Genomic DNA, 11,778 nt, shown 5'->3' with positions numbered 1-11,778 from the left:
AGAGATGCAGATGGTTTTTAAAGTGTCTTTTGCTAAACACAAAAAATTATTTATATTCATGGCTTAAAAACAGAATCAATCAATGCTGCACTCACCTTTTTTTTTTTTTTTTTAACCTAGACATGCATGAAAAACACATTAATAAAATTGTGTAGTTAGTTACATGGTTACTGAACTTTTATTATCAGTTAATTATTTTCTTCCTTTGCAAGAGATATTTCTAAACAGATGAATGTATATAAAATTGGAGGTCTGAAAGTTCTTGGTTTCTCTACACATCTGAGGTGCTTTATCTCCAAAGCTTCTGTACTGTAAGGTCAGAGTTTCCCAGCATCGTACAATATGATTGAGCAGTACGTAGGCATTGCCCAGCACAGCGAGTAGCCAGATTTGCACCTCGTGAAAGGGTTATGGTAGTCACTCTAATAGTACAAACTGCATCCTATGCCGATGTTGGACTTAGTGGAAAGAAAGTGTCTTTGCTTGCAGACCCTTTCCTTTCAGCACGGAATGGTGCAGGTGAAAGAGAAGAAACCAAAACTTCTCCCTTAGGGGCCTAAGAGCAAAGGCACTTTCAGCAAGGTCACTTTCCTTCCCCCAAAGTTGATTTGTCACACTGTTTTTAACTTCTGCTTCCGGGTACTTAACAGACTGATAACACATGGTCAAGTTGACTCACACTTCCTTTAGTGTAACTATCTTCTCTGAAATGTAAATGTTCTCTTTGTCCATATGTATGTAACACCATTTAGCAGCAGCCTTTGTCAGGGCCTGTAATTTTAGCTACTCATTCAAATGCATGAGGCACGCTGTCATTCTACCATGACTTACCTCTCATATGGATATGCTGTGTAATAGCGCGTTTTGAATTCTTTACCACCCTTAACAGGAGCTATCCTATAGAGGCATCTGACATTCTCTGAAGCACATCGAGTCCTGCAGTTGCAACAGTAGGGAAATATGTTTAGCCCATACAAAAAGCTTTCACATTTAGGAGCATGATGCCAGAGATACACCACTCTCCCAAGTTCTGAAAACTGCTAGAACTTGGCAACATTATAAACCCTGACAAACAGCTGCTCAGCTGTGACTACCTGTAGCTTCTCCCGTCTCTATACAGTCCCTCCTCTCCTCAGTTAGGCAAATATTCTGCTTACAGCTGTGAGCCTGAAGAAAAAAAAAAGACCACCAACCACACAACCACCCCAAAACCAACCCTGCACTCCTGCTGCAACTCCTTCCCCAATTCTCACAGAGCTGAGATTTCAAAATCCTCTCCTGGACCCTAACTGCACCTCTTACTGTTAGGATTTTTTGAGGTCAAGAAAGTCTGAAGTGCTGCTATCTGACAAGTCAGCCACAGGCTTCCACAAACAGACACTGGGAAACCAAACTAAGGAATCTCACATGAAACTTGGCCTCTTAAAGAATCCCTTGCTACAAACTACCTACCAAAAATCTCATCTCACTTTCACACATTTGGCAGCTGCAAGCCAATTTTAAATTTGGACACCTTTGTTCTCACCAGCTGCACATGCATCTGTGCCCTTCACCGCTGCATACGCACACAAGCCAGCACGTACAGTATTTTTTCCAACCAGGAATTCCTAAAAATTAACAATTTCTAAGGAAGAGTTTAGAAAAAACAAAATGCATGTTTTGATGACTGATAAGGAGCTCATTTACTTATTCACATTGTCATTCTTGCCTGTATACGTGCTCTGGATGGCTTCAGGTAGGATGGTCACTTTTACAGACACCGCATACACAACTCCATGGCATTTCTCATACTGCTACGTAGGAGTTACACTGTTGAGCAGATTGAGCCCTCGGTAGTGATGTATGGTGCTGTGTATGAACTGATGCTTGCTTTGGTTAAGTTACCGATGGAGCTCAAGCTCTACTGGAGTACTCTGGCAGCATGGCCTGCTCAGAGGCCCATGACAGTTCCTGCTCCAGCCTCATGTAGAGTCGCACTGTTCCCTTCAGCTAGCACTGAAGTCTTGCTGAAAGGGCTGCTGCATAAGTAACTCCTGCAGGCTCAACTTCTCACCTGCCTTCCAAGTTCCAGTACTTTTATCAGCCCTGTTGGAACATTCACTGGATTGAAAATAAATTAAAAAAAATCAGTTTACTACTTTAGAGGTAGTTTTTATCATTGCCTGGAAATCACAGACACTACATGCTCATCTTGCACGTCCCCCACACCCTCAGCCACCCACCTTCTCTCCCCAGAACTGCCGGCTGGCCGCGAGTTCCAGCCCCAGGAGAGAGAACAGAGGAGGCGACTCCTCTCCCCTCCTGCTACCAGCAAGCCAGAGGCCAGAGGCTTTCCTGGGACAGGCTGCTCTGCAGAAAGACCAGCTGCGATTTGATCCTGCCCCCAGCACAGGCCCGGGTACCGGTCTGGGACAGTTTCACAACATCCCACCTTGCTGTGCCCCAGCTACCTGCTCAGCTGCAAGGAGAGGGGCTGCACCCACGGGCACGAACGAGCTGCCTCCCACCTGGTGGGAGGAGAACTTAAGTTTTGAAACCCAAGTGTGAGGTACCCAAATTCTTCCTCACTCCTGTACCTTACTTGTTAAAGCCTGACAACTTTTGCATGAGCTGCTCAAGAAGTTTAGCCCCCCAGGCCAGCGTTTCAGCAGCCTTTTACTGCATTTCTGCACAGCTCTAACTTCAGATTTGGAGAGCAGGATGAGGAAAGAAGGGCAGACAAATATACTGCAGTGCTTTCTTGTCATCATAAATATCTTTATTGTGAAAAATACCATAAAATAATTCCCACAGTTCTAGAAAAAAGTTGCTTTTAGATTTATGATTTCATATAAAGACATTTTATAATTTGAAACATTTGATAAATCTCTGGCTAGCTTTACTTTTCCTTCTTAAAACATAAAACAGCTACGTTGAGTTTTGCCGAGGGCAAAAAAAAAATTATTCTCCCATTTTTTTATTATTTTATGGATAGAAGTGTGTATTACAGAGCAAACTAACAATACCTTACAATAAGGCACTTTTAAATACAACTAACCTGCTATGCTATACTGGCTAATTTCCAGCAAAGCTCCTACAAATCACAGCCCTAAACAGAAGAATAATTATTCCAAACACTGCTCTGAAAACTGAAACAATAGCAAGCTTTATTTTTTTAAAAAAAGTTCAAGCTGACACGTTTTCAGCATATGTCACAAGTTTGAGCTCTGAAGTTTATAATTCACTTTGAATTTCTTTTAATACTGATTTATTAATACATCAGTATTAAGCATGTATCAAGTAAAATACGCTCCCCTGCACCTTCATTTTAAAACAAGTTGGAAACTAGTTTATTAAAACTGAAAGTTTGCATCTACATATAGGCCAATTATTGTAATGATGCTTCATGCACATCTCGGGGTTTACAAACTACCAAGACATTTATTTCAATGTTCATTTATTGAACATTATTGCACTACAGACACCCACTAATAAATAAATAAGGTGGATTCAGATTCCTTGTACATCGCTTGCACCATTAATGCTGTGTGTAACTGGTGCTGTCTTCTAGTCACATCAGGAAATGCAGCGCTGTATCTGGAAAGCCTTAAAACACAAATGCTTTCTAACACACCTTTGTCTTTCTGTATTTTCAGAAGTACCTTAGAGCTAAAAAACAGCATCTGTTCCCTTAATACCACCATCGAATTGTAACACTTCTTGTAATCAGCAGCTGCTTGATATCAGAAAGCCTTGTTCTCCATTGTCACTTTTTGTTTTCAAGCCAGTCTTCCACAGACAAAAATCTATGAACAGCATTCACGCATTAATCATCTTCCTTCTTTTGCGACTATATTCAAGCTTTTTTTTCCCCTTAATTTTCCCTTTCCCATTCACATTCAAAATAAACTTAATCCTTTTTGTTCCTGCCTGCTTCCAGTGTAGAGCAGAAGTGTCCATCTCCTTAGGGAAACAGATCTGCACTGCCTTGTATGAATACTTTACTTTTGAGGGACCATCTTACTCTTTCCCTAAAAGAAAGAAACAAAAAATCAGGGAACAATTTCCTTGGCTACAGCTTTTAAAAAACAGAGAAGGGAAAGGGATGAGAACTAAAAAGCTGAACAAAGGTAATCCTTTAAAAGAAGGCGGATCATTTCTAGCACCTCCCTAGCACGCAAACAACTGTCTGTGGTGTTCAGTGTGGCTTCCCAAAACTGAACTACACTCCTGTACATACAGAATGAGACATACTGCTTACACTGGTCATTCAATAGTAATTTAAAAACAGCCCCTCCTGTAGCGAACAAGGCAATATGAGAGTTTATACAGAGCAGCAGCTCGCACACAGACACACATGACCAGCAATCCACACAGCAGCAGCCCCCCGGCCTGCAGCAAGCGCGGCTGAGCCTAGCTCACCCCTTGGGGACAGCGGGCTGGTGACAGCCACGAGCAGCTGTTGTATGTGAAAGCTGCCTACCAATCTTTTCCTTACCACAAGCAAAAAACACACGCAGAGAGCTGTCTGCATCAGCTGATACCTGGGGGTAACAGGTTATTTATTGTGCAGCAGGTTCCTATGTCTGAGCCCCAGAGGTCCTGCAAGAACCACGCCAGCCTAGAACAGCGTGAGCAGCATCTCAAGCATCTTCTACAGAGTTTAAACAAAAAGCTTTCAGACAGGTCAAAAGCAGAAGTCGAAGTTCTAGGAAGTCATTCAACTTGGAAAATATCTGACACTGGAGTTTAGCAGGCTGCTGGGGTGGTTTTGTAACGTAAACTGCTAGAAATCAGTACACACATTCTTCAGCTCCAAGATAAATTTCTGCTGAACAAACACTGACCTTTATATTGTTGTTGAAAAACATTTTATGAAGCCACGGGGTCTCACGATTGTTTGTAAAGTACTTGAGGCAGGAGACAAGGGCTATGCTTCATTAGCAACTTCGATTACAGTAATAAAAAACTCACTTTCAGATTGAAGACCTTATTTGCTAATTTCATTTGTTTTACAGAGGCTGCTTATGCTTTCAAATGCTGTGAGTTAAAGTGAGAGAAGATTCCTATCAGCTGATTATTGTTTTCCAATTAAAATCCAATCACAAAAAACATCGATGAAATGCAATTCTTACATTCTAAGAAAATGGCTGCTGACAAAACTCATCAGTAATTATGATATATTCCATTACAGAATGAAAAGACTATTCATTCAGAGCAGCTACACTCCTGGTAATACCTCACACCGCATTCACACAGTTCGATCAATACACTTAACCAATTTTAGCTATGTGCATAAAGAAAAAATTAACCAGACTTTTGGCTAATGGAAAGTTAGAGTCCCTCTTTTTGCACACAGGCAGTTGTTTTTGCAGAACTGTCGCTGTTACAGGAAGCATAAAATTACTTCAAACAATTTTACACAGTATTAACTCACTGTTGCATCACCCATCAGAAGTGAAGTTGCATTACAGGGGAAGGATAGAGTTAATATCGTATTCCTACAGTCCGCAGTACACTCGCCTCAACCTGCATCAGTTCTGAGTTTATGTACAGAGAAGTAACTGCATAGTTGGGGAAATGTCACATCAAATTTTTTGCTCAAATCTCAAGCAGGTATTTTGTTAAAGTGCAAACTACTCAAAAATGATACCTAAACATCTCAAATCACATTCAGAAAAAGTCATTCTAAAAACATCAGGTATATTTTTTTTTTTACTTTCAGAGTTGACAGTTACCGCCAAGGAAATCATCCCAATTCATTTCAGGTTAATGAATAAACCAAGTAGACATTTTCAAATACAATTAGTTACAAGCAATCTTCTTCCAGAGCAGTTGTTCAGTCTCATTCAGTACGCAGCTTCTTCACCCCACCCATGGCACTGCCGATAGTAATACAGCAGGTGGTCACTAGGGTTTCCTTTTAAGAATACTGAGAGATGGATCATTCTGCTGAGCATGACTAACAATTTGTTAACGTAGAGACTACTGTAACTACCCCTTCCATATTTATTAGGCCCCAACTCAGAAAAATATTTACATGCATTTTTACCTTTAAGCATATACTTGAGTCCTAAATTTATGTTTAAGTGTTGTCCTAAGTAGCTTCTTACTGTTTTCTCCATCCATAGAAATAAACATGTTCTGCATATCCACAACAAATACATAGGCAGTAACAAAGCCCCCCAACCAGTACAAGCTTGTCAAGTTCACCACAAAGCAAACCCTCTGAACACTAAAAGAAAGAAGGAGCTTTCTTCTAGTGCAGTAAGACTCTGGGTTAAGGACAACATTAGAAATTAAGATTTTTGGGTCTTGAACTGAGAGATTTATTTTCAACGAATTCAGTAAAAAACAGCAGCAGCCACCAGAAACAGTCTTGGCTCTAGCTGAAGTGAAATTTGAATGTAAATGGTCCTCCTCCAGAACCAAAAGGGTTGAATCCTTGCCACGTGTTCCAATTCCTGTGGAAAGGGTTGCCCCCACCCTGTTGACTCTCCGCATCCAGTGGGTCCTCTCCCGCATCGAACTTCCGCCTCATTTCTGAAGGAAACAAAACCAAGGTTGAATCACAGCACAGTAGTTAGGGCAGTTAACACCAAGCATCTTTGCTGACCAATAACCAGTTCAGACCCCATCCCCGCCCCTGGCCAGAGACCTGCAAATATCACTTGTATTGGCAACATCTGTAGAACCTAATCACTTTGAGTTTTTCAAAGTTGTCCAGAACACTGACAAAGGAGAAGAGACTAACTCTGTAAAAAAATGTTCAAAAAACTTCAAACAAGTCATTCAGTTTTAAAAAAGGCAAGACAGTACCTGGCTGTCCAAGAGGACAGGTATGAATTTCAACAGGGACAAGACAGTTGCACTTTCACCAGCTGTGTCCCACAGATAATTGGGACATTTTGTCCTCCATGCGTTTATTGCACCTATTCTCTCATAGCTGCAGCCACTCAGGATGGTCTGAGGACAGACTCTGCCAGTTCTTTGCAACCAGTAAATTCCAACATTTGTCATTCAGCCACAGCACAAAAGTCAGAACACAGAGCCCCAAACTTCTTCAATGTCTTCCACATACCACTCAGGCAGAGCTGTCTAGGGCACAGCAGCTTGGAGTCCAAACACATGTTCTTTACATATGTTTTTCCAGCAGGACAAAGCTGAAAGCCTTCCTAAAGACCCACAGACAAGTCACAGGCTACACCACTACTCTGTTATTTACATCCACACAGAACTTTCAAGCAGCCTGCAGACGCCACAGGTTTTTGATCACACAGCACTTTTTCAGAGCACCCATGTTATCAAGGCAGAGAAGAGAAGCAAAGGAGTCAGGGGGAAATCATGAGACTGGCGGGGGAAACAATGTGGAAGATGGCCTATGATAACAACCTTGCAAATCAAAGCTCAGAGATTCAGAGGTCCCACAGGCTTCATACTTTTTGTTTACATACTAAAACTAGAAAATGACCTGTGAAAAATATCTGGATAAAAGGAGAGAATATCATTGCAGTAAGAATAGACTGAAAGCAATACAGATGGCAATACAAAAGCCAAATACAACCAGTGTTACTTTCTTGCCCAGTTGGTTTGACAGCAATGGTAAACATGCCGTAAGAAATGGTGTCTACAAGAAAGTAGATGAACCAGTCCTGGAGATGTTGACAAGGCGAACAGCATCTCAAACACTTCCGGTATATAAAACTCTTAATTTCTGAACATAATTAGGAACAAAGATCACATTAACACAGAAAAAGTTTTCTGACCAGAAGTGTTTGTCATACAGTTCATGACTCTCAAGTTCCCTCCCCTTCCTCCAAGGAAGTCTGAGCCCATCTGCCTAATTATCACTTCAATGACCCTGAACAGCTGAAAATAAATAAAAAAAAAAAATGGGAGACTCTGGTACCTACATCTTTTAGATGCTTCTCTTTCCAGTAATCATACAGGAACAACTTAAAGACAACAACTGAACAGATGGCTCTGGTTTAGGATTGGGGTTTTTGTTTGGCAATTCTTTGGGGTGTGGGGTGTGTGTGTTTTTGTCAGATGTCTGAGTTTGTTTGCTTATATTTTTAAAAGGCGGTGAGATAACCACATCACTCTTTTTTTATTACATTCTTGACTAAATGGTCCAGCCCCTTCTGTTCACCACTTGGTGAGACAGACATTGGATCTCCCAGTCACCACAGGGTCTACCAGGAGAGTGACTGCACTCTTCACTTTTTTTTCACCCTCTTCCAGAGCTGAACAGCAGACAGACAGATGTGACAGGGCTCCTTGCTCCTAGGGACTGGGCCAGCAAAACTAAGCCTGGTTTGCAATAGTTTTAGGCAGAAGGAGACACCCACATCCTTCAAGTAAGCAACTCCATAGTTTATCAGTCCTGGGAATCTCTGCAAGATGATATCCTCAAAAGAGACCTTTAAAATAGTAATTTTTATTTGACTTTAAATGGAAGTCACTGAAACAATCCCAGTTTATGTCTGACTTCATACTTGCATCCAGTCTGTTGCATTAGTGCATTGCTTTCTCAAGATGGATAAAGGGAGAAATGGAAAAAAGGAAACTGTAATGCTTGATGTGATTTAGACTTGCTGCATTTTTACATTACTGTAAAAAAAAAAAGTAATAAAAAAATTAAGTCACTTCATAAGAACAATCATTACCTGGGTCAGTGAGGACTTCTTTAGCAGCTGCTATATCAATGAATTTTTTCTCAGCTTTCTTCTTTTCTTCCTCACTCTGGAAGTTATCAGGGTGCCACTGGGATGCCAGCTTTCTGTAAGCTTTTATGATTTCTTGCTTTCGAGCATTTCTGGATGGACAAAATTATATAGATAACAGAATTTTCTAATTGTTCATAAGCCACACTAGTAAATCTACAGGTTTATTTTAAACTCTTAGTAATTAAAAGCATCAGGAACATTATGAGGTGCTAGTTAACCTTCTGCAGGTGGCACTGAAGATTCTTTACACAAAACAAAGGAAGCAGGTTGTAACTTTAAAGAAAGGTTACTCACTCTTTCCTTCACCACCCATTTACTTTCCTTGGAAAGATGCTACTGCCAGCTACTATGCAGAATACAGTTCCCAGTCTGAAGAATTTACAATCAGGTGAGTAACAAAAAGCACAGAGAGGAAATTAGTTCACAACTGAAAGTATGACCAATACTAGTTCAGAACTGAACACCTCTTTCTAATGAGGACCACAGAAGTTGTTAGTTTCTTGAGGTTAATGGCAGAAATATTTTATATACTGTTCAAACTCTTCCAATCTATTATCTGCCACCATTTTATTTTTTGTTGCTTTCAGGAACTCTTTCCAGTCTTCATTCCTTCCCCAATTCATTCACCTGACTCTTGATCACCTATACTAAGATTTTCTTGCCAAGGGAATTATTCCCTTCTTTCCCAATGTTGTTTTCTCATTCTTTATAAAGGCATTGTAAACAAATGCTAGTTAAAAGCTGAACACTGCTAAACTAGCATAGTAGGAAAGTGAAGGCAGCAAAGTACAGGAACAAAAACTAACACCCAGCAGAACAAATTCAAGTGATCAGCCCCAGTTATAGTAGTTTAATAACTAACTTTCACATCATCATCTCAGATATTAATATCTCACCTTTTTACTCCTAAGATTTTATAGTAATCCCTCTTCTGTGATTGCTTCAGCATCCTCTGGGCACGTTCTAGCCCCTCTCGAATCTGCTGGTCATTTTCACTATTGGATTGAGCTGTCTCATAGTCTTTAATAGCTTTTATAAAAAAAAAAAGTGAATGAAAAGGATTACACAACTCTTTGCAAATTTCAACTTAAAGAACTCAACCACTCACCAAAACTGAAGTTTTGCTATTACCATATATAAACAGCAAAACTCTTATTTCAACTTGCCACATTTTCTTTCAAAATTAGAAAAACCTCAGAGTAGAGAAGACTAATTTTCACATATAAATTAGGTAATTCTTTAAGTTCATCACACTTTTTGGAAAGGAAGGAGAAGGGAGATTACTAGTGGTAGGTCAGAACACTCTCTAAATGTTATGACAGTCACATGGATGAACATAATAAACATCTAGGACTGGGATGAAACAGGAGTCAAGAAGCAAGTTTCAGCAACTAGTATCTGAAGAGCCTACTGCACAATGTTAGTCCCACATTGCTGTTCAACTGAAGGATGCATCATACAGTCTTTAAATTAATATTCCTTCTTCTCCCACAGTCTGCACTCAATCAACACACTAGCAAGTCTCTTCCTCTTTAATGACAAAAAAAGATGGATTTCAGTTTACCAGTAAGTTCATACTGTTAGTGAAAGACAAATATTTGCTTTTTACACCTCTGCATAATATGAAGACACTTATATTTTAAGGTTTTTTCTTCAAAGGCATGCTCTTGCTCTTATTTCAAGAGTTCCATTTCTGAGGAATTAAAGCAAGATAGGGAGAGGTGCTGTAACGTATTAATGAATTTAAGAAATTCCAGGTCTACATTTTTTTAAGTAAACTGTATTATTGTAAGTGGTAACTGAATGCTTAAGACACCAATTTTAAATATTCTTTGGTATCAAGATTTATCAAGGGAAGCAACTGTTGAAGTCCTTAATGAGACTGCTCTTCTTTCACTGTTATAATACTCAAAGCCTCATTTGCAGATCCAAGTCTCTTAGGTTTCTCAAGTTAGCCAAAGTACTTGCATCAGATTATTTCCAAGCAGATGCATTTCTCAGCAGGTGTTACATTTGTTTTTCACTGTTTCTGAGCAAGACAGCAGGAAGTGCTAATGAATTTGTATTACCCAGACATCTGATACCGCTGCAATCTTGCTTTGGTTACTGAAAAATAAAATTCCAAAAAGTATTTCCAGTGCCTCAACAATTTCATGTTATGACAAACAAAACAGAACGTCTATTTGTTCTCACATCACTTGACACTGTCATTTGCTGCTTGAACAAAAGATTCTGCCTTCTACTGGTATTTTTATTAGTCTGTCCAGTCATGAAAAAGCCCCAGCAAATGGGAGCACACACTAATATGTGTGCCCAGTATATACTGTCAAAACTAATAATGAGAATAAAGGGATTTCATTATGCTGCTTTACTGCTCCAATAATTGTAAGCACCAGAGTGCTTAATCTGCTTCATGCAATAATGGGAGGTCCCATCACAACGTCCTACCAAACGCAGATCAGATTACTCAACTTCACTGAGCACGGTAACACCTACAGCATGTGCCACGGCTGGAAACCAAGCTGCTCAGGGGTCAAGTATTTGCAATGACAATACTAGATTTCGCTTTTTAAAAACTGACTACCTTATTTAAAGGCTGCAAGTATTAAGCATTTGGAAAGGTATGTATTTTAGTGGTATACACCACCGAGGGAATGTGCTCAGCACACCTGACAGCGGGTGTATTTTGCACTTTCTCTTAGTTGAAAGAGACTTCAATTTCATTCTGTCCCACAACATGAAAGGAAAAACCAGTTTCCAGTATTGCCTTCAATTTACATACTTGAGTCAAATCTAACTTTCATTCTTTAAATACAAGAGTCTTCACAATCTCTCAAATAGCAATTGCATCGTATCTCTAAAAATCTTAGCTGGCTTTCCTGTCTTGCCTGCATCTTTAGAAGACAGTGACCAACCAAGACTGGCCATTATTCCATATGCAGAATTAATTGCCTATCAAACATGAGTAGCTGCAGACAATCTATGTCCATGCCAACTCTGTCAGAGAAATAACTGAACCAGTTTTGCTCTTACTGAAATAGGGACTGTTTCCTCTACAGTAGTAGGGCTG

The 11,778-nt window shown here is 39.9% G+C and overlaps 1 protein-coding gene across 1 annotated transcript in view; it reads right to left on the bottom strand.

The window, feature by feature from the left end:
* Positions 1 to 2,743: 2,743 nt before the first annotated feature.
* DNAJC3 (DnaJ heat shock protein family (Hsp40) member C3) overlaps positions 2,744 to 11,778 on the bottom strand; it is a gene marked incomplete at its 5' end in the record, with an annotated part of 39,062 nt that continues 30,027 nt past the window's right edge. Inside the window, 3 exons of the mRNA XM_026845629.1 lie at positions 2,744 to 6,522; positions 8,649 to 8,797; positions 9,605 to 9,737. Coding sequence (XP_026701430.1) covers positions 6,365 to 6,522; positions 8,649 to 8,797; positions 9,605 to 9,737 — 440 coding nt within the window. The remainder of the gene's footprint in view (positions 6,523 to 8,648; positions 8,798 to 9,604; positions 9,738 to 11,778) is intronic.

The sequence above is a fragment of the Athene cunicularia genome (assembly GCF_003259725.1).
Source record: "Athene cunicularia isolate RWA chromosome 1 unlocalized genomic scaffold, athCun1 chr1_part1, whole genome shotgun sequence".
In the NCBI taxonomy this organism is placed as follows: domain Eukaryota; kingdom Metazoa; phylum Chordata; class Aves; order Strigiformes; family Strigidae; genus Athene; species Athene cunicularia.
This window is presented reverse-complemented; position numbering and strand designations above follow the sequence as displayed.